Below are 22,293 nucleotides of genomic sequence, written 5' to 3' on the forward strand. Positions count from 1 at the left end.
TCACTTCGCTCAGTCTTTTTTTTTTTTATAAACTATAAAGTAATGCTTGTTTATTATGATCCAGCTGAGTCCTCAGTGACGTGCCAGGTAGTTAAGAACACTGCAGCAATATACCAAAATGTGTAGATGGGAAGTTTGTGTGCTGAGTTGCAGAAGGAAGTGTCGCAGCAGTGTTTGGTCATGACAAAGATGGTTTGATTAGAAAAGAGCTCCACTGTGGTCTCCACTCCACACTCCTCTGCCTTTACACAACCCAGTGTCTTCACGTCCAGAGAATCAGCTAAAGGAGACAAGGTTTAGTATGATACACAGACTGTAAATTCAGACGGAAGACCCTCACACTCTGTGTTGTTCCCTAACCAACATACCTGCCTTTCCTCTGCCTGTGTAACATCGCTCCCCCAGGCTGCAGTTGGTTTCAGTTGTGTAGCAGGCATCCCAGAAGCCCAGGTCACAACGGAAACACTGCAGATACTCCTCTTGTTCTTCAAATCCTACCGACTCCATGAGCTGCTCCAGCTGCTCCTCTTCCTCACCTAAACCCAAAGACGATCATAGAAACATTAAGTTTGACATAGTGAACCTTTACTGGCTCAGAGATCAGAAGTTGTGTATCAAGAGACAAGAGACTGGGAACTTGTCAGCTAAGACAATTTGACAGATGACAGATGAACAAACAACACAATATTAAAGGCTAAATTACAGCAAAGTATAAACTGAATGAAAATGTTTTATGAGTCAGATTGTGAGGCCTTTATGTAATGGTCTGTTGAACACATTTCTTCAGGGGGTGCTGGATGTGTGAAGTGTTGGAGGACACTAAGCCACACTCATGACCAACATTCTGCCAAGCGCTTGAGCATCCCAGAAATGTTTTGTTTATACAGCAGCAGGCTGGAATTTGTTTCTTTGAGTGTGTTACTCAGGGGGCGCTCCAAATCTTAGAGCAGCTCTGTGTTTTTTTAACCAGTAAGATACTGGAAATAATAGAAAATGTTTGCAGGAGAGCATAATCGAAGGAGGGGGAGCCTTAGTTATGTCTTCCCGGTTGGATTACACTTGCACTTTCCACCAAAGAGGACTTTGTATTAACTACTACTATAGAGATGCCCTATGTAAAGAAGAAAACAGCTTGCAGGTAGTATAGGATGTTACTAAGAGCCATCTATTTGCCAAATGGTTGGCTTCAGTACTGCTTTAAAAGGGACTTATCTCTTCCTCAGAGCCATAAGATACGTTTCAGCGGGACTCACAGTCCTTATCCCCTCTCATCTTGTTAGCTAGTGCTTGCTCCAGTGAATAAGCAGACAAAAGAATGGTGAGGTGCGTTCATTGTGAGGAAAGAACACACTTACCTTTACATAACCTCATAGTTTAAACCTACCTACTTATTCACCTGTTTATACGGTTCTCCTTGTCTAATGCAATGTAACGAAATCTTTCTTTATAAAACAATGGTGTTTGTGTGAGGTGTTCAACCAAATTTCTGATGATTTAAAGGATTCAATATAGTGCTGTGTGGTGTTAAATGTCTCTGAATTGAAATATTTATTAAGTCAAATCTACATAAAAACATTTAACCCCCCCCCCCCAAAAAAAAAAAAATATATTTATAATTCTAATTGATTAAATTAATTATCTAGAGAGTAATCAAGAGTCATCAATAATTAAAATTAACTAGCAGCCCAATTGATTATGGTGTTAGTTTGGTGTTGCTTTCAGTTGAATGTTATATATATTTCTATGTTCTACAAATGAAGTAAGCTGTTAGTCAATTATCAATCATCAATTTTATATATGTGAAGTTTTTAAAAGCACATTAAGATTTTTATACTCAGTAGTCTGACTCTAAAGTAAAACATCATACCTGCTCTAAACGCAGGTATGATGTCACCTTACCTCGAGCAGGTGTGAGCATCATGAGGGCAAAAATACAGAATATTAGTCCTTTCATTTTGAGCCAGATGCTTCTTCCGTGACTGCACCATGTGGACTGCGGAGGTGACCGGAAGCAGGGCTGAAATTGGATTAGTAAGAAATCCACCTGTTATTTGTCCGGCACCAATCCCAGTCACTGAAAGGCTGCGGATCAACAAACAAGTGAGGGTTTTGGGACAAGCTGCTGTAAAAAATAAATAAATAAAAAATCCTGAAAGACTGAATATGTCACTGTGTTTAGGTGTTTGAATGAGGACAATAGCCATGAATTTAGTGGCACGGGCCTTTATGATGAAGAACAACTGAATGTCTGCATGAAAGTTCTCCTGCAGGAAAACATGTTTCCCTCCATGCTGATGCTTCTCACTTGTCCCTAAAACTTCTTAACTGAATCCCTTTTTCTGCTTTTACAGGTGATATCTGTTCATACTGGCATCCTCTGGCTGCTTGATCCTCACTAACACATCTTTTTACTGACACCAAAATATTAATAATAGCACCTCTATCTCTCTCTCTCTGTTTCTCTCTCTCTCCCTTTATGTCACAGAGAAATTGCATGTGTCCTGAGTCAGCGCAGGGTTAAGCTGCTTACAGCTTCTTGTCCGTCTGCTCAGATATGAATCAATGCACAACACACTCACACACACACACACTCCTCTCTGAGAAGAGGGGATTCAATTCAGTTATATTCTCAATGCAGCATAAAACGTGTGCTGCTGACTTATGTAACGCTGCTGTACACACACACAGATGAATACACAAGGAGATTTCTTGAACTGTGTGTCGCTGCAGCGGCGTTTGCATGCAGATTTATGTGCTGAAAATATTCTGTCTGGTCAGTTCAGTGTCAGGCTCCATGTATATGCAGTATGTATATTAAGAAACAAGAGCAAAATTATTCATGCCACCAGCTCAGCTGGCTGATTAAAAATTTATTAGCAACAGTTTTCATAATCATATTCCATCTTTTTTAACAAGTAACAATGCAAAATACTGTGAGGCTGCACATTCAGAAATGGGAGGATTGGTTGCTTTTGTTTTTGATTCTGTGACAGTAAATTTAAAATCTCAAGTTTTCTGGACAAAAACAATGTGAAGACAGAAGTGTGGGCTCGAGGAGGAACTGATTTTTCACCATATTCTGACAACTTAATGAATATTTTGGAGGCTGTGGTCTATCTGCTCTTTAACCCTCAATCAAACAGTAACACATAACACAACAAAGTGTGGAAAAATCACTTAATAAGAGCACTATAACCTGTATGGAGGGAAGCTTGATTTATTGAGGTTAACACAGAGATTAATCAGTAATGAAAGCAGAGCACCGTCTCTCCTTCCAAATGTAAACACATCAGATCATCTCACTCTGAGAAGTGTGAGAGTGAGGAGAGAGAGCTGCTCTTCTGAGCAATGAGTGCGAAGGAGGCTGCTTGCAGCATGTTGCAAAATGCAGTCGAGATTCAGACACATCTCTTCACCTCAATCCCTGCCACTGAAATATACATCCAGTGTTTTAAAGCAGTGTACTGTACTTAAAATTCCCTCGACTGAGTACATGAGAGACAGATGACCGATGTTTTTAGTGAGTGAAATGTGTGGCTCCAAATTACTGTATACTTAGGTCTGGGCTGGCCGTCATCTGGATGGCAGGATCCCAGCATGGGCCCAAACAACAAGGAAATACTCTGCAGTCCTAAAGCACCTATAAAAACCTTCAGACTGATCCCCTGCGTAATTAGACACTGGAGGAGAAAATGCTGGCGATAATTAAAATAAAATCTAACCTCCTTTTCTCCCTGCCTGTTCAAACATGCTCGCTTTGGCTTAATTGTACCTGCTAACGTTTTTCCTCTGAATTGTTTTTTGCCCTATTTTCACTATTTCTCAGCTTTGTAGCAGCCAAGGACTGAGATGGAGTATTTGAATAAAGCGTAGGAATCCGATGATGAAGAGAGAGAGAGGAAAGATGAAAGGTCGGGATGGTGGGAGAGTGAGGCTTCAATTACTCGACTCACAGGATCGCTTTTCTCAGTTAAGCCACGTCAGGAATAACTCATAACAGCCTCCTTTTTTTTAAAAGTTGTTGCTCTTTTCTTTCTATTCATCCTGTGATTTAAATTCTTTAAGATCTCCCTTTACCACACTGGAGAAACAGGAGAAAACTGAGCAGCTGACACTTGAAATATTTAAAAAAAAATGTTGAATTACAGTAGAAAACTAGCTCTTGCATGTGTTCTGAGCACCAGCAGGTATTTATAGTGTGGTTGTAGGTGTGGAGTGAGAGGAGTGTGGCCTTGTGTGCTTCCCTTGTTTATACTAAGACACATTTTCCTCAGATAAAGACTAGATTACACTATGTGTTAGATAAGATAAGGACTCATTTGAGACCTAATCTGCCTCATCCTCTTAACTGAACCTCTTCAGCGAGGAAATATAGACCTCTGCAGAGAAGTTGTGTGTCTGTGTGCGCTTGTGTCAGAGTGAGTGAGAGAGAGGGAGAGAGGAGGAAGGAGGGAGGGAAGGAGGGTGTCCATCTCCCAATATGGCTCCCACATAACTTTTCAGTAAACCTCCTCACGTCCAAATATGGTCAAACCAATAGTGGCTTTAGGGGGTTTTTTGGGCACAGTTGAGTTCAAAGACAACAAGATGGTGAGTTGACATCAAACAGCATTTCAAATGTGGGTGAGTCAGAGAGCGATGTAGGACAAAAACACCCTTCACAGACTGTGACTCAGAGCAACTGCACCACTCGGAGGCACTAAAACATACCAACAAACATTTCATCTGTTTATTGAGGAATGCATAGTCTTGTGTGTGTCTGCACGTGAACCTTTAAAGTGTCTTATCATGCATATTTTACAAGACTGTAGAACAGGAACCAGCGGGGGGGCTCAGAGTTGTGGTGGCACAGATAAGTCTGTCCGTGTGTTGAAGTTGATTTCACTGGAGTTGCAGGAGTCTGAGTAGATGGAGGAGTGAGAGATGGACAGGCAGGGGGATGGAGGGTGAGGAGCTGGCTCCTGGTGATGAAGAACTCGTGCCAGCAGAGTTGAACTTCCATCCTCCTCCTCATCCTCCTCCTCCTCCTCTTTTCTGTCCAGCTCCCCTTTATCTTCACCTCCTGGAGGAGGTGGCAGCGATGATCTGCTGTTTCTGTTCGAGCGAGGCGGAGGATGAGGAAGAGGAAGGTTCTGGTTTGAGAGGGGGAGCATGTGGGCTGGAGTGGCCCAGGATCCCTGCTCTCCATCTTTACACTCCCACTGCTCCTGACAGCTGAAGCTGGGCTGCTCCTGCGAGTCCTCCCAGCAGCTTCCTCCCTTCAGATCTTCAAGGTCATCCGGCGTCTCTAGTCTCAGGATTTCACGGTCCCGGTTCTCGTACAGCAGTGTAGCGGCACAGATGAAGATGAAGAGGCCCACTCCCATCACCACAGGACCCGCCAGCTTCATCCTCTCAACGTGTGTGCTGCCTCGTCCACCTACAGGCTTAGGTGCTGCGGAAACATAGCCTGCCACTGCTACACTCATGCCCACCAACACCACCACCACACCCAGCAGCAGCCACACACCTGGAGCAGAACCCAGGTGCAGTTTGGTGTGGAAGGCTTCACCTCTCCTCAAGTGTCTGTGGCATGCCGGTACACAGGTGGAGGAGGAGGAGGAGGAGGAGCGGGACGAGTGGGAGGAGGCAGGGCTGCAGGCTGGACTGGCAGCTGTCATCCTCTGGCTTCAGGCTGATCAGAGAGGAGGAGACACAGAAAACAGGGCTACATGAAGGTGAATGCAGCATCAGCGGAGGAGCGCTGTGGGTGTTAGGAGAAGATTACTCTGCATTGCACACAACAGGAAATAGCTGCTTTAATAAGACATGTGGCTGAGTTAATGAGATGCCAACCCTTCTGCAGCTCCACCGGTGTCTCTGTGGAGCAACACACCGACTCTCCACTCCAACCCCCCCAACCCCCACTGAACTGTTATTGAACCACTCATTCACCACCATCAGTGACTGACTCCGCTCAGGACCTTGTGTTTCCACTTCACGATCTCACTGCAGTCATAAAAAAATGGAGTCACGTCACGGCGGTAACAGCTCCATCACAACTCATAATTTAATTTCTCAGTGGACATAACGAGGATTCAAACCGGGACGATAAGTTCAAGCCTACAAGTGCTTTTTACATCGTTGTATTTTAACATTTGTTGCTCACTACAGTGATCCACGTCCTGTTATTGTAACGCAGTCTATTTACAGTCAGAGTGGGTACTTGCCTTGTTTAGGACATCAATCCGAAGCAGAAACTGGCTCCTCGGCATTCTCAAAATAAATAAAGCAGAGTTGCGTTATTCCTCCTACTCCTTCGCGGTTAATCCACACTTTCATCTAATTCCTCCTCAGATTAAGACGCGTTCCATCCTTGGCTTCCCTGCGTGAGCCAGAGCAGTGAAGCTTGTACTGTAAAAGAAAAAACACAGTCTTACTAAAAGTGGTGCAAAGCTGCTCTGCCTCTCTTTCCGCGCTGCTTGTGCGCTTATGCAGAGTGTGTTTCTATTTGTGTGTGTGTGTGTGTGTGTGTGTGGAGAGGAGGGGTCGTGGGAATCTGTGGCTAGTCCAGGCCAGTCCCACGGTGGGCTCGGTTATTTATTCTTTACGATCACAAGCCATCATGTGTGTTTTTAGGAAGTTAGTGAAGGACCAGTCATCTCCCTCCATCCAGCAGCTCATACATAAAACACAGAAGAATGATCATGTCCTTCATTTAACTAAATATGATGCACAAACAGTTTGCATTTTACTACTATATGTTATCTAGATTTCTGGTATATGTCCAGATTGACCTGTTAAAGACCCTAACATGATTTAGTTTGAGCTGAATTGATTAAACATGAACTTTATTTTTGGAATATGCTCCACACAAAGGGCAAAAATATTACAGAGCCTTTGTTACAAGATGTTTTGTAATATTGCAGAAACAAGCAAATGAGGGGTTAAAATGCCAGATTAACATTTAGTATATTTTGAAATATGGCCCCTACACCACCAGCCAACATGTGTGTCAGCCTGGGGACACATGCAGCAAGGTGGTTTGAGTTTCAGCTCACTGCATATGGGCCAGATGTGGCCCACACAGTGTACTGTTTTGTGGGTGAGTTAGTATGTGAGCCACATGTGGGTGTTACACAGACAGTCCGTTTTGGGTTTGAGGGAGACCTGTCACCCAACAGCTGCTTATTTTACAAAGAGAATCAGGCCAATGCCTCTTTTCCATCACAGTTCTGCAATGTTTATGTTCACTGTCATGAATTCAACATGTTTTGTGTCTGCAGCTTAATTTTCACTGCAAACAGAACCAAACTGTGTAGTTCAGTTCAATATAGGCCAGTTTGTGGTATGAGAAGTAGAGAGGTGCATAAACTGGAAATGCCCTTGAAGGAATCACAGCATTGTCTTAGATGACAGGTCATCGGTGCAACATAAACAACAAAGGTGAACCATAACAGCAGCTGTCGGACAAATGTAGTCAACTAAAAGCATCAATATTTTCCTTTGTGATACAGTTAAGTACTCAAATGTGTTTGTTACCTACTATTTAACGTTAAAGCCAATACAAAGTGAACAACTTTAGCTGTAGTTAAACCTGTTAAACCTGTAGTTAAGTTGTGACTGGCTGAGGTCAGATGAGGACAACAGGCAGTGTGCATCTCATTTATTTTCACCCATTCACACATTCCACCAGACAGCCACAGTTACCTCTGAGCCAGAACAGCGTACCATTACCCCTTAAATTACAATACATAAATAAAAGCTGTTTGCATATAAACAGTCGCTGATGTACACATTCCAACTTGCTCAGGTACACACAGATTTACAGACAATGTTGTTTTTTCTCCTCTCACAATCTATAAATTGAGGCTTTTTTCAGTTCATTGTCACAATGTCCTTCCCTGTAGGGGGAGACCTTTGCATAACCAAGCAGGAGTAAACTCTGGTAGGGAACGAGATGCGAGTCTTTTTGGAGCTGTATACTATTTACACTGTGAATGACAGAGGTTATTAGGACCAAGAATAAGATGATCAATATCAGCACAACAGCTGAGAGCTGTTGCTTAACATTCATGACTAGAACAGAGCTGGTTCATTGTCTTGTTCCACCCTAATAAAAGACTGCTTTTAGATAATTTAACAATTAGCCCTTAGTCCTGCTTGTCCCCAAACAACCTTCCAAACAGGACAGCTACACACACAGGATGGGAGAAAATTACAACCTTACTTCTCAAACACACTTTTCCACATTTGCAAACACACACAAAGTTTAAACCATCCCCCATTCAATACACACTCTTGCCCTTTAGGCCTGAGAGCAGCTCTTTTCCCCCACCTACAGGAGAAACGCTGAACTACATAACGCTTCTGCTCTACTGGGCTTCACATTTAACAACCTCTCACCACCCCACGATTGTATTTTGCAGCGTAAAAAAAGGGGTCAGTTCCCAAGTGAACAGCAACACAAGCATATCTTGTTCCATCCACTCTGAGCTTAAGCACCATTTCATTACAGTTCAGATACAATGACGAATGCAGAACTGTGATGTAAAATCCAATCCAGACTATACAATGGAAGCTTTGAAGGTGCTGCAGGTTTTTTAATGCGTCAGTAAACAAACACAATATAGGTTAAAGGATCGTCAAAGTATCATGGAAAAACTCTCCCTCAGGTTGTCCAGTGCTGTCCATCATGGAGAGACGAGGAAGAGGGATGAGAGATGGACGTTTTTGAGATGATGGCTTCCACTTGGTTCTCTTGTGCAGTTACAGAGAACATCTGGACAAATCAAACTTGTTCTGGTTAATCCAACAGAGTTTTTTAGTGCCAGTCTGAGGGGGAAAGAAGTCAGGTCCTACTCTTCATCGGCATTCTTCAACATGAGAATGGAGTTGTAGATCTTCAGAGCGGGTCCTAACTTGATTGACAGAATCTTGACGATGTCTGCTTGGGTGAGGAGCAGGAAGGCCTCGCCATCTATTTGCTTAAGTAAAGATAACAGCTTTAAAAGATCATTTTAAGGTGCTAATTTATGAATTTAATAAGCACAGAAGAGTGTTTCTCAACTCCTGAGGGACATATATTGCTCTATTAATGCTTAATGCTTCATTGCAGCTCATACAAGGCCAACAAAACTAATAGATGTTACAAAGTACTTATTCCATAATACTATTATTTACTCTGGAAAGCTCCTAGAGGGGAGTTTCCTGCAGTCTGAGCATGTACATGGGTGTGGGCCACCTACAAATTCCTGCAGTGGAAATACAGTTATAGTTTTTTTCAGCAGTAGAGTGCTTACCTCTGTTTTAAATGTAGCAGCATGTTCTTTACATCCTGGGAGTCCTTTGACAAAACCGGCCACCTGGCAATCCAAACAAAAACATGTCAATGAATAAATTATGTCTATCTGCTTATCGCAGAGCCATGGCAGCCTATATTCAACATTAGTCGTTAACCTAACGATTTGAAAAACCAGAAAAAAACACTCCTTATGAATGTCTCTGAAGCATGTTAGACTTGAGCTTGAGTACATGAGGAGTAAGCCTGACCTCCTCTGAGCTCCAAGAGGCTACTCTCTTGGCAGTTAGCCCCAGGACCTCAGGCAGCAGCTGGCAGTGCTTGTCCCAGCAAAGAGCCACCCGATGAGGAGGAGAGGCAGAGATTCCGGGGGAGAACACAGACTCATGGAGGGCCTGCTGGAGAGAGATGGCATCTGGAGAGGCTGTGGACGAGAGGACATGGCAGTCAGCATTGATGTAGTTCAGTGCTTTAATTCACAATTTCTCACTTTCTGCCACTCGCCTTTGCCATCACCAATCTCCTCTTTAACATAGTGCATTTTTAGGTATTTGGGAATTGGGGCTGTCCTGAAAAAAGTAAAAAAAATGTAAGTTAATTTCTGACAAAGCTGATCATCTTGTTGCACAAATAACATATGACAGGTACCGTTTAGGTCTTGTTCCATTGTGGCTTGGCTCACTGGTTCCACCCAGTGGCTCCAGCTGGCTGTTGCGTCCTGAACGCTCAGCTTCCACTGTCACTGGTTTCCTAGCAACAAAAATAATAGTCACTCAGCTACAAGCCAATATAGGATTGCAATAAAAAAAAACCTGATAGGTGTGTGAGTGTGTTTTGGCTGCATGTGTTGTGTGGTATGGGTGGAGCAGCACACCTGTTTTGGGAGTCCTCTGCTCCCTCAGGCTGCTCTGGCATTTGTGCCGTCATGTTTGTTTGAGAGTCAGGGCGTCTCCCACGAGGCTGAGGTCCACTGAGAGCGAGGGGTCGTTCTCCACTGAGTCGGTCTGGCAGTAAACCCTCTTTGTTCAGATTCATCTCTGAGTAAGGGCAGCTCACCTGACTGTGCACACAAAAACCCAAAAACATTACTCCCACACATAAACCTAGACAGCCACAAACGAGACTGAAATTCACTTTTTTACTTTTAGTATTGTGCAGCTAAACTGGGTACAACAAATAGGAAGGAAAGGCAGCTAAAATCACCTTGACTCCCACTCCCACACACAGACACAAGCCACACATTTAGACTGCCGGCAGCCCACACAAGTATAAATGACATTTGAGAACACTGCAACTCTTCTTCTCTTTTATGTGCTACATTCATGCAGCGCTTTTTAAATTTTAAACAGTATGTGCTACTAACCTGTAATGTGTCCCATGGCGAGGTCCCCTGATGTGCCCAACCCCATTGCATCCTGGCGTAGGACATCCTTGTCCAGGGGCAGTCAATACATCACTGGAGCCTGAAATAAATATGCACAAACACGCATGGGAGTGTTATTAAAATGCAAAAAACTGCTAGATCATTTAGAATTCATTACAGATTCCTCCAAACAACCAAATCCTTACCCTAAATGAAGATGGAGAGTCTGCTGACTCATCTGATCAAATTACATCTTTGACCAAAATACCATGTGGAACAGAGACAGAGTGTGAGATTAAAGAAAATGGAGTCTCACCAGGGTATTGTAATGGGTGTCCAGTTTTCTGGCACCACCCTACAGGGTGGAGATCTGGGCAGTCAGTCTCCACCCAGTAGTCATACTCTGAACTCCAGCCATCAAAGTGGATCTACAAGAGTAGAGATCAAGCACATTAAGAACAAACTGAGTACAAGTAAAGACAACATGATGAGGAAACATTCAGCACCTTCACTCGGTGGTCATCTGTGTCCACTATGGTAGCAACGCGAATAAGCATAGGGTTCCTTTTATCCACAGCTTCTACTTTCATACCAATCTGGAAGCCATGTGGAGGTCGCTGCCAACACAGAAAATAATCAATTTAGAATACTGTAGAACGTGCGGTACCATAAACATATTTAAATCATACCGGTTTGAAAGCTCGCGCAGGAGCAGCCTGGCTAGCCGTCTCTTCCAGGTATTTCTCCCATGAGAAACTTTTGGGGTCCTTGTATTCTGAGGTGAGGAAATTATCAGTCACTACAGACAGGCTACACACAGACACAGCCACATCTATACCACAGTCACATGGATTAAAACAATCAAAGCTTAAAAGTATTTTTTATCTAGATGTATGCTTAAGAGTATTAACGAATCATTGCTAAAACAAATGTGTGATCTTACCGGCTGGAGTGGTCAGAGTTAGCTTAGCCTCCTTACAGTAGCCCACAGGATGGATGTAGGGACTGCTAGCATCACACCTTAACACAAGTTAGATACGTGCACACAATATTAGCTTGGGATTTACAAGCAAATTTATAATAATAAAACTTTCAAAAATTCGACCCAGTTTCTCCAGACTACAATTTAAACTACCATCCCACGCTACATTAGGTTCACACACTCCGCTGACATGGCAGACTGGAAAACTGACTGTATTTGGGTAATGTGAGTCACTTAAACCAGGTACTAACCAGTAGTCATATGTGTCATCCCAGTTGTCGAAATGAACGAGCAGGCGGTTGTCGACAACAGCAGCAATTGTTGCAACACAGATCAACAAAGGGTTCTTCCTGTCAGTCGCTTCCAGTTTCATCCCTGCTCTAAATCCGGATGGAGTCACTGACTAAAAAAAATAGAAATTTAGGCTCTATATATATAAAATCCCTGAATTAAAGTGTTTTATAGCTTCAGAGAAATTGGTACTCACTGTGTTAAGACTCTTAAAAAGATGTTTTGGAGCCAGCTGGCCTCTGCAGTTTTTCACATACATGCTCCAGTTAAACTCTCCATCTTTACAACCTACAATGACACAAATCTAGTCAGGATGGTTGTGTCCAATCTGTACTCACGAATTTAACCTCCAGACTTATGTTCATGGATAGACTGTAGTGCATTTTCCAAGTACCTTTAGGCAACAATAACTTGTGACCATTCTTCTCACACCATCCAGCTGGTTTCAGGTCCCATGAGTCAGCATTGGACCAGAAGTCATAGCATTCTGGAAATCCATCGAAGTGGAGTCTTAACCTGTAACCTTGGTTCTGTGAGGCAAAGGGATGGGATGTATGTTTTAGTAAATTTCTTAACTATGAAAAAAGGAATAAAGATGTATACAGTCACTGTCAAACATTAGCACTTGTACCTCTGCAACACTTAGCACGCAGAACAGGGAGGGATGAGATGGGTCAAGCCCTTCCAGCTTCATTCCCACCTTAAAACTGTTCCTACTTTGAGGAAATGACTGGTGCTGCAACACAAATGCACAACAAGGCACGGTTCAGCACAACAAAATTATCAGGTTAACAAACACAACATGGCAGGACTGTGTGGAGGATTATACCTCTTTGAATAGTTTAACTGGAGCAGCAATGGCCCTCTCCTCTTCGAGGTAAGCAGGCCAGCTCCATGCCCTTTTCTTATTGTTTGTGACAGCCACTGAAAAGAAGAATGCAACAATGAACCATGAGAATTATAAGCCAGAAAACAACAAAACTGTTGTTTTTTTAGATATTATATGAGATATTTAAATTCATGTAAGAATGTCTAACATTCCAAGATTTTAACCATAGCTAAGTCTAACATACCCAGTTTGGCTATTTTGGCTCCTCTCCTGCCTTTAGTCATTTTGGCTTTTTCCTACAGAAGGCAAAGTGAAAATGACATTATTTCTTTCTAACAGGAAGAGATATTTTGTTTGCATGTTTTGTAATGATTAAACAGCAGTGAAAACCCTGCTGTATCCTCCCCACCTCTGGCTCTTCTTGGTTATCTTCTTCTTCATCACCTGAGTCCATGTAGATCTTCCTCTTTTTGCGCACACGTTTGCCAAGCCTCTCACCTTCTACTGCCTGGCTTTCACGTGCTTCCCCTGGAGACGATCTTAAAAAATAAAGTTTTGATGAAAATCATGTCAAAACAATCTGAGGGGGAACAATTGCTGCAAGGTCGGATTTTTTTACCTGCCACTGGAGGGCTGTGCACAAATGGAGCTACAGAATTTTCCCTGTATGAGAGCATCTCCTGCAACACGCCCACCACATGCCCGGCATCTTGACAGCTCTCCATTTGCACCTGTGTCTGCACTGGGCCCAACTTCAACACTGGGACCAACCTCTACACTGGGCCCCTCCATGCTAGGGCCCTCCTCTAAAGACAAGAGAACAGGTCTAGGTCCTATAACACAGAGGAGAAGGAAGAGAAGAAAGTCAGGCTGGATACTGCATGAAATATGAGTACAATATAAAAACAGTAAACACTGCATTAGATGGCATGCATACCTTTAGCTTGAGACGATTCTGGCTTACTCTGATTTGCCGGAGCTGTGGCTGTGCTGGTCTGTGATTGGCCCTCTGGAGGAGGGGTGGGAGTGTGAGACGATGCTGGGTCCAAGGTTTCACGCTTAGGCTCTACCTCCTGCCCTTTGACATCTAGATCTGTGACAATCTCGAGAGTCCCAAACTCAGTCATGCGGAACTGAAACACAGAAATGCTTGTTAGATGTTGTCCCAAGTAATAAACTTAGGACATTTATCTTTATCCCTTGTATCCTGCATATCCCATGCTAAATCACTCAGTCTCAATTTCTTGCTCATCTCCCTAATGTTAATGTTTTATTCATGAAAAGTGTGCTTGCCTTGACAAGAAACCCTCCTTTTGATCATACACACAAACAAATCATCATACCCTAATATCACTGCCTGGCAATGTGGCAATACCGTCCTTCCAGTCCAGAGCACCCATCATGTCAAAATCAGCTCCCTGGGAAGGGCCATCACTGGGTGGAGTGTCTGTCATTCCCACTCCGCTGATATGACCAAGCTGCAAAGACCGACCAATCAAGTACAGTGAGTACTCGCTCAAAAACATAGCACATAAAAAAAATGGTAATATGCATTGCTTTTCCTACTGTATTGCCTGTGCATGATTATCATAGCGAGAAAGACTTCCTGCATGGATGTATCCACCAAGTGATTCAAATTTCACATTTTTCCTCTACCTGCACTTGTAAACAGCGTTTCGCAGCATCACCGCTAGATGGCGACTGTGTGCTGGCTTGCAGGAGACACCATGCACTTCGATTTCAGACAAAACAGTCAATAATAATATTGTTTTCCTGGTCAGCTAACAGGGAAATACGTACACAAACAGCCTCATTGGGGTAAACCTTCATCAGGACCATTGATGAACACGAGGAAAGATGTCTCAACTTTAAGTTAACCACACAACTTCATCTTTTCCTTGTTTTAACAGTATCTCTTAAAACCTATCGTTTGCCTGGCAACGAGCAAGTGAGAGGGTAATTTGTTCATCAAGTTTAAGGGGAACACTGTTTTCTGCACTCACTGATCAAACTTAAAACCGTTTTAATCAGTCTGATAATATGATATAACGTTTTAGTCCTGACGCATGTTCAACACTGAAATAAGGACATATTTTCTGTTCGCTCCGGCGTCATAACCATGTGAAAAGTAAACAACAGTCAGAGCTCATGGGTCGTGCTGAAGTTTGACTTTGCACTTAATACCTCAGTTTTATTCTAGCTATAAATAAAGTGTATGTAAGAGCGCCCATGATTAGCATTCGTCTTATACAAAATGGCGGAGCATAGGAAGAGGCCACCAACACGTTTAAACTATGTTAATTACTCAAGTTACCAATTTAAACAAAACATGCAAACCCGCTACGCGTCGAACAAAAGCAAACGCTTGCTGTGTAATTTCCTGACTTGGTGTTTTCATTCACTCTGGTCATTTTTCTTCACTTTCCCCTTGTCACGGAATGTCAGCCCAGGTTGCTAGCTAGCGCTGACACGAAGCTAACCGTCAGCTAGCTCCACTCCGTTTATCTGAACTGGGGATTGCTAGACGGTTAGCCGTAGCATTGTGACTGGATGCAGCCAGCTAAGGACAATCTGTAATAAATAAGTTTCCCGGTTAATAACAATAGGAAAACGCATATGCAAAACGCCGATATCTCACAAAATATCACACACACTCGTAATAACACTGCGCTATAGTTACGAGCTTCAACATTGTTGCTTGAATTATTTCTTCAATAGAAACTTGAAAAAAAACGATTTATTCTCGCCGTTTCAAATCAGAGTGGAAATAATTATAACTAACGCCACTTGGCAAAACGAAGGTCAGCTTTTCAAATTTCGCCCCTATGAAATAATAATAATTGAGTATTAACGGTCGTAATGTTTGGAAATTGTGGAACTCACCTCGTTTCTGTTTTAACTCTTATTTAGAGCTGGATAGAACGATGCGCATGCGTGTAAGATGCGCTGCCTGACAACTTTGGGTCTCGGAAAAGTTCAGTTCACTATCGGTGGTCAATAACAGGCCTGCGTACGCTCACAACACGCCCAAAACTCAGTCTGCTGCAGATATAACAAATTCTAGCGACTGGACCGGGGGCTCGTATTTCCCGTTTAGCCCAAAACAGCCTGAGAAGTATGTCCCCGAACCCCCCCACTCCTCCCTCCCCTCCACCCACCAAAGAAGTAGGAGTGTGTATCAATGAAGCGCAGGGTCCGCAGTGTCTCCATTACCGCTGAGGAGCGGCTGGTTCCTGCTGATGTTGATCAAACTGGCTGTTTACCTTTCAGCTTTCACCACTGTTATGATTTTTTTTAAAGCCAGTAGTTTGTGTAGCTTCATTCCGAGGAGAGGCGATAATCAGCAGCACACACGCACCGGTGCTAACTGTGAATGCTCACGCCAGTAAAATCACCCGAAGTAACGAATACGTGCAGAATATGTTTCCTGCACAGGGTTCTGGACTGACTCTGGTTCTTGAACACATGCAGTTATATCAGCTGATGTGAATGAGCTCAGTGGAAAACAGTAAACGAAACGTAGCGGCGTGAATTCTGCACATATTGACATCAATCCTTTAACCCATCACCTCTTCTAATGCGCTCCAGGTACATGAAGGATTTATATTTGGGCTTAAACACAACATTTAAAAAGCCATGACATCAGGCAGCGGGCCACCAGCTGGCATTGTTTCATTCTGCGCTGTTGGGCACATGCTTTAAGCGTGGCAGCTGTTCCTTTTGATTCACTGTGAGCCTATTTAGGTGTTTATTTCCTGCCTGGAGGTATTTAATGTCATTTCTTTGGTGTAAATACTCATCTTCATCCACACTATGAGCAGCTAACCTGCAGTATAATCCCTCCCACACTGGGCGTCTTTCTCCTGTCTGATAAAGCTGCAAAATGTGCCGTTTTCTCGAAAACACGCCGGACCCTGAAATACGCACAATCACTTACATATCCACGACAATAACTTCATATGCCGTCTATCTGATAAATATGAAGGAAACTCCTTTTTTCAGTCAACAAAGGGCGCCCTGAAATGAGGTGAAATGAGTTCAGCAGCGGCGCTGCTCCGTGTCCGCCGCTAGATGGCAGAAGGAGTCCGGTGTGTGGGGGATTAGCGGGGTCGTGTATGGCAGCCTGCTGCTGCTGCTGCATTATTTAGGAATATAACATCAAGAGAAAACCATGAGATGGCATTCAAAAGCAAAGCGGTCGACTCAAAGGTAAGACAACGATATAATGTACAGGAGTGGACGTTACAGCGTGTCTGAGAGCTGTCAGTCAGGCTGGATCGACAGATGTACGATTAAATCAAACCATTAATTGGACTGTGGGTGTTTGATGTTACCTCTGGGGGCACACGGAGTATTCCTCACTCCGTCGCAGGTCAGGGTGCAGCAGATTGAGTCTGTTTTTATAGCGAACATTCCTCACACTGCAGCCTGTTAGCCTCTAACACTGCAGCCTCATGTTGTGGAAAATAACTATGTGATTCTGAATCCGACATTTCTGCCTCCATCCCACAGACCGTCCTGTTTAACCTGCTGCTGTGTCTGCTCATATTTTACTCTCTTTTCTACATGATTGGGAGTGTGTGCTTCGGTGCCTTCAGGTGAGTCTTCCCTCACACGCATGCGCAAACCATGAACATGAGCGTCTACAACAACAGGGCTTACAAATCCCCATAAACACCAAATCAATCGCATGTTAATAAACATAGTTATTGTACATGTACTGCAAAACACCACAATATATTTAAATAATGAGGTTCTTAACGTGCATGCTGCACCTCATCTTAGTCAGATGCCTCTATATAGAGGAGGTGCAGTCAGTGTAAGACTTTTAAGAGTTGTGTTTGTAATTAATGGTTATTTTTAGATTATGTTTAGTTAATGGACCTTTGGATCTGTATTTCACTAGATCCAAACGACTTTAAAACAGCTGGTGTTTGTCAAAATTAAACTCTGCATCATGCAGCCCATGTATCAAGACACCATATACCTGACACTAGACAATAGGAAGATAATAAAGGCCTTTCCCCTCATTTAGGTTGGACCACTTCGATGGATTGATTCCCTTTGACTTTAAGACCCAACCTGCTGAATCAAATTCCAAGTACTTGGGTGAGCACACTTACAAAATTCATGTGGTTTAGCTTTGAACTCTGAATTGTTAATGCTCAGTATGTTCTGTATTGCTCCTCAGTGAACCTCCTGTCCTTGGAGCTCACATATTTTTGTAGCGGCCTTTTGTTTGCTGCAGTGGTGAGGCGGCGGGTGTGGGACTATGCACTCACCGTCACACTCCTGCATGTCATGATCACCAGCCTAGGTGAGCAGAAATCTTATAGTAAACACAATAAAATTAGCTAGGGTGATGTATCATGAAGCATTTGTGTCTGTGTTGCAGTAATGTTGGAATTTCCCACAGTGTGGCAGTGGTGGCTAGCTTTAGGTAAGATGGACACAACTGGTGACTTTAACCTACTTCAACTGTAAGAGCCTGCTTGTGTTTACAGCTCTGCTTTGTCTTTTTTTTATAAAAGGTAGCGGTTTGTTTCTGATGATCTGCAATGGTCAGCTGATTGCTTACTTCACGTGCCAGAGTGAGCAGAGTTATGCCTCCTTCAGCATCTACTGACAGGCTGAAGGCCACCCTGTGTTACACTGTTTCTTAACCACTTTTGTGAAGCGAGGTAGAAAGGATGAGACCAGATGCTCCCTTTCTCGAGACGCCCATTACACTCCACAGTGATGGATTTTCTCTGTTCGCCTCATCATGACATAAAGTCAGAGCTGGCTCCATGTTTGTGTTTAGAGGTTGCTAATAGACTGGTATCCTGTTTATTTATGTAAATGCCACATAGAGATGCTTACGTTATTTTGCTTGAGATGCACAATGGCTCTGTCACTTTGTTGCACTATGGCTGCCGGTGAAGGTTTTTCAGTGTATTTGTAAGCAATGAATGTAACAGTAGAATGGGAGAGTTGCAATAACCATTGTATATTTTAAAATAAATGCAAAACAAAAATATATAAAAACAACTTCAGTTCGATGTTTATTGTTCCAAATGATGCATTTAAGCAGTTATGAAATAGTGACCAGCCTATTTCACATTATGAGCTGATACTGAAAATGTATTATCATTCAATAAAGTGCAGCTGATGAAACATGCAGTACATTGCCGTGTTGGTGTACGAATCTCTTCTCTTAAAAATAGATATCCATTTAATCATTTATGACATAAAAAAATAAATATTTGAACAAACATACTCCCAGAGGATTTTGTGTTGTTATGAAACTGGCTTTGCTGCCACGTACTCTGCTGGGTTCATGAAGGAAAAGCCCAGAAAGGCCTCGCTGGCCTCAGCTGCCTGGCACCTCTCATTCACAGAGGCAGGAATAGGTTGTAGCGTGAACTCAGGGTCGATGTAACTGACATCACAGGGCCCAGTCTGGAGAAGAGATAGGAATAAGTAAACGCAAGGTTAGCTGAGGCTTAATTAAAACACTGGTGATTTGGACTGATGTCTGATTCACTCGTACCACATTCGGGATGAACGGGGGTCTAACTTTTCTGGCCAGAAGATCGTCCCAGTTAATGAAGGTGAAGAAAGGATGTTCCTGCAGCTCCACCTGAAAACACAACAAATATTAACCCATCTGCGATTATGTATATAAGAATGTTGATCTTTTTTTTTCCTTTTGTGTGCGCACTTACAATGTCACGACTCTGCCCTAAACGTTTGGTGACATCTCTTTCCAACAGGCCCTCTAGCAGTGAGCCAGCAGCTTCAGACATCCCACTGCGCAGCTGCAGAGGAGCATGCAGGATGTTCTCAAACATCTCTGCTTTGCTGCAGCTATAAAATGGTGGCTGAGAGAGAGAGAGAGAGAGACAGAGGGTTTCATAACCTCACATAAGTTTCCAATGATGTGAGGTTGCTACGGAGGAACGAGATGATGAAAAGGAGAAAGATCATTTCCTATACACCCACCATTCCACTGATCATCTCAAAAAGCACAGTGCCAAGTCCCCACCAGTCAACAGTGGGGCTATAGGGGTAGCCTTGTAGCACCTCCGGAGCAAGATACTCAGGAGTCCCACAGAAGGTATGCATGATCCCACCAACGGCCACACCTTCTTTACAAAGCCCAAAATCAGTTAGCATCACATGGCCCTCCCTGTCCATCAGGATGTTTTCTGGTTTGAGGTCTCTGCACAGAAACAAATAGGACATAAACATGTTTGTTTTTGTTTTAGTTTCTTCTAAATTCTCATCATTTTCCTTTACTTAATGTTATTTGTTCAGCAAAAATAAATTAAACATGTACTGCATGTGCAACTTATGCATGAATAAAAAAAACAGTGAGTGAGAATGAGCAGAGAAAGAAAGAAAAAAAAAGATTTTCAGGGGCCTCTCTAAATCTGTATGCGCGGGTATATGCACCTGTAAACAATGTCAAGTGAGTGAAGGTAGCCCAGTGCTGTAGCCATCTCTGCAGCGTAGAAAGCAGCTCTAGGTTCTGGAAATGACCCCTCCCTCTGCAGGTGGTAGAAAAGCTAAGGGCAAAAAGACAAGTGTCAAAAATTCTAAAGCAATAGTGTAGCGTTTGTGGCATTTCTGCTATCAAATAACAGCAGATCTCTTTTTATTTCAGTCTCCCTCTGCTGACATGACATTTACAACATCAGTGGGGTTTTAGCTTTTCCTGTAACATCAATATTGACCCTCTGTCATATATTTACTGCACCAATCAATTTCTGTTGCATCTTGCCTCCCTGTAGTTCATGGGTATGTGTCAGAGTATTCTCATAAGGCACAACACTTCCTCTATATAGTGTTAGGTGGCATTTCCTGTGATAATTAACAACCATCTACATCCCTCAAAATGATGATTCATACATCATTTAAAAACCAACACTTTTCACACACACCTCGCCTCCATTGACGTAGTCCAGGACAAAGTAGAGCATATTTGGCGTCTGGAACGAGAAGTGGAGTCCCACCAGGAATGGATGTTGTAGTCCCTTCATCAGCACACTCCTCTCCACCATCACATGCCTCTGCTGCAGAGACGCATTAGGTACAGTGAGAAGATCAACAGGTAGAAAGATGAATATACAGTACATAGACAGATTACCTCTTTCCTTTTGATGATCATCCGTTTCTGAAGCACTTTCACAGCATAGTAGCCTCCTTGTTTTCTATGTTTTGCCAGCAGCACCTGTTGAAGTTTGACTTTTTTAATACACAAGTGTGTTCCAGCACAAAACACACACACTAAATTTATAAATAAGTCTCCACCTTTCCAAAGCTTCCTCTGCCGATCACTTTGAGGTAATCAAAGTCTGATGGTTTCATCCTGAGAGAAAGAAGATAATTAAGTGATTAGTACTCATTTGATTTATTATTGATGAACAGACCACCAAACAGGGCAGCATAAAGAGTGTTGAAATGGAAATCACTTTTGCATTGCCAGGTTGTGACCACAGTCATTGATACTCTTGACAGACACAGCTTATTTATAGCTGCTTTACACTTCTACAGACGGAAAGGGTGTCTCTGTGATGTCAAGAAAATATTTCTCCTCTCATGAAATATGTCTGGATGTCAAGGTGAAATGACTTACTGTGAGGTTTCTGTGTGCACTGAGCTCTGAGGAGAGGGGAAAAGAGGGACAGGATGGTCAGTAGGTCAGAGTCAGTTTCATCTCCTGTCAACATTCACCAAAGTCCCTCTGAACTTACCAAATTAGCTTTCTCTAGTTTCTCTCTTCTCAGCTTGCTTTGTCTCCGTATAAGCTTCTGAGTATCCAGGCTAAAAATGAAAGGTCGAACATGAAATATAAGTTATCTCTAATAAAAGCAAAGTTGAAAGCTTTAAAAATATGTTTTTTCTTTATTACTTACCTTTGGCAGAGGTGCTGGCTGGAGACAAATTTATTTAAGAAGTCACTAAAGCCAACTTTCTTCCCCTTGAGCAGAGCTGAGAGACAGACAGATAGATACAGGCCAGTTCCTTACATAACTGTACTCCAGCAGTTCATCTACTTGACTTGACAATGCGTTAATGAGGTTATGAAACTACTGTAACAGTTAAGAGGGACACTTACAATTCATTTTAACGTGAATAATCTTTAAGAAATCACTTTAATATTATATTATTTTATCACTTCATTTCACATTAGTTGTGTTTAGTGGAAGTTTTTAAAATTTTTCTTTCTGCTGTAATAAGTTAGCTTACAGTTTGCTAACTTTACGGTTAAATGTAGCTTAAAGCGCTGTAAGCTAATTTTCTCTCTCTCTCCTTCTTGTTCTTACCTGAGAAAAATGATACAAGCCCTCTCATTTTGGCATATGTCATCGGCCGCTCCTGAGTCACCGTCATCTGGATGAAGCCTCGCTGACTTGTTTGGTTTAAAAGGTTTAAGTTTTTAGAGGCCAGCCAGCTGATGGAGTCCGCGGTGGAGTCGCTTCACTTCTCCCAAACTTCCTCCGTCCTGCTGCCTCAGTTAAAGCCCGCTGACGCACGAGGTGCTTGAGTACCGAAAAGGGCTG

At 42.8% G+C, this 22,293-nt stretch overlaps 5 protein-coding genes across 9 annotated transcripts; 1 reads left to right on the forward strand and 4 right to left on the reverse strand.

The window, feature by feature from the left end:
- Positions 1 to 15: 15 nt before the first annotated feature.
- On the reverse strand, positions 16 to 507 carry LOC114448491 (sperm acrosome membrane-associated protein 4-like). The gene is made up of 2 exons (XM_028425465.1): positions 369 to 507; positions 16 to 280 (listed from the first exon to the last, which is right to left on the reverse strand). The coding sequence occupies exons 1-2, from the start codon at positions 505 to 507 to the stop codon at positions 54 to 56; spliced, it is 366 nt and encodes a 121-aa protein (XP_028281266.1). The 3' UTR covers positions 16 to 53.
- Positions 508 to 2,947: 2,440 nt separating this feature from the next.
- LOC114448490 (uncharacterized) lies at positions 2,948 to 6,450 on the reverse strand. Its single transcript, XM_028425463.1, has 2 exons — positions 6,210 to 6,450; positions 2,948 to 5,674 (listed from the first exon to the last, which is right to left on the reverse strand). The coding sequence occupies exon 2, from the start codon at positions 5,658 to 5,660 to the stop codon at positions 4,833 to 4,835; it is 828 nt and encodes a 275-aa protein (XP_028281264.1). The 5' UTR covers positions 5,661 to 5,674; positions 6,210 to 6,450; the 3' UTR covers positions 2,948 to 4,832.
- On the reverse strand, positions 3,537 to 15,824 carry l3mbtl1b (L3MBTL histone methyl-lysine binding protein 1b). Of its 5 annotated transcripts, XR_003671907.1 has the most exons (24): positions 15,629 to 15,823; positions 14,089 to 14,223; positions 13,683 to 13,878; positions 13,365 to 13,578; positions 13,155 to 13,284; positions 12,990 to 13,041; positions 12,746 to 12,840; positions 12,548 to 12,652; positions 12,311 to 12,446; positions 12,113 to 12,204; positions 11,877 to 12,028; positions 11,587 to 11,663; positions 11,333 to 11,418; positions 11,150 to 11,260; positions 10,960 to 11,071; positions 10,644 to 10,743; positions 10,155 to 10,340; positions 9,929 to 10,030; positions 9,785 to 9,849; positions 9,532 to 9,704; positions 9,282 to 9,344; positions 8,275 to 8,966; positions 5,874 to 5,878; positions 3,537 to 3,547 (listed from the first exon to the last, which is right to left on the reverse strand). XR_003671907.1 is itself a non-coding variant. In XM_028425461.1 (22 exons), the coding sequence occupies exons 2-22, from the start codon at positions 14,197 to 14,199 to the stop codon at positions 8,838 to 8,840; spliced, it is 2,460 nt and encodes an 819-aa protein (XP_028281262.1). In that variant the 5' UTR covers positions 14,200 to 14,223; positions 15,629 to 15,824; the 3' UTR covers positions 7,641 to 8,837. The 5 variants fall into 5 exon arrangements, 4 of the variants coding, with proteins under 4 accessions (XP_028281262.1, XP_028281259.1, XP_028281260.1 ...); XM_028425461.1 differs by lacking the exons at positions 3,537 to 3,547; positions 5,874 to 5,878 and having other exon boundaries at positions 7,641 to 8,966; positions 13,710 to 13,878; positions 15,629 to 15,824; XM_028425458.1 differs by lacking the exons at positions 3,537 to 3,547; positions 5,874 to 5,878 and having other exon boundaries at positions 7,641 to 8,966.
- Positions 15,825 to 16,834: 1,010 nt separating this feature from the next.
- Positions 16,835 to 18,371, forward strand: LOC114448930 (transmembrane protein 244-like). Its single transcript, XM_028426179.1, has 6 exons — positions 16,835 to 16,954; positions 17,258 to 17,343; positions 17,781 to 17,854; positions 17,937 to 18,062; positions 18,141 to 18,185; positions 18,277 to 18,371. Exons 1-6 carry the CDS (start codon positions 16,922 to 16,924, stop codon positions 18,369 to 18,371), a joined length of 459 nt encoding a protein of 152 aa, XP_028281980.1. The 5' UTR covers positions 16,835 to 16,921.
- Positions 18,372 to 18,941: 570 nt separating this feature from the next.
- sgk2b (serum/glucocorticoid regulated kinase 2b) lies at positions 18,942 to 22,293 on the reverse strand. Its single transcript, XM_028424936.1, has 12 exons — positions 22,057 to 22,293; positions 21,646 to 21,721; positions 21,484 to 21,553; positions 21,366 to 21,391; positions 21,041 to 21,098; positions 20,877 to 20,960; positions 20,671 to 20,802; positions 20,183 to 20,295; positions 19,730 to 19,949; positions 19,453 to 19,608; positions 19,278 to 19,367; positions 18,942 to 19,186 (listed from the first exon to the last, which is right to left on the reverse strand). The coding sequence occupies exons 1-12, from the start codon at positions 22,121 to 22,123 to the stop codon at positions 19,025 to 19,027; spliced, it is 1,254 nt and encodes a 417-aa protein (XP_028280737.1). The 5' UTR covers positions 22,124 to 22,293; the 3' UTR covers positions 18,942 to 19,024.

Source organism: Parambassis ranga, chromosome 16, assembly GCF_900634625.1.
Source record: "Parambassis ranga chromosome 16, fParRan2.1, whole genome shotgun sequence".
NCBI classification, from domain to species: domain Eukaryota; kingdom Metazoa; phylum Chordata; class Actinopteri; family Ambassidae; genus Parambassis; species Parambassis ranga.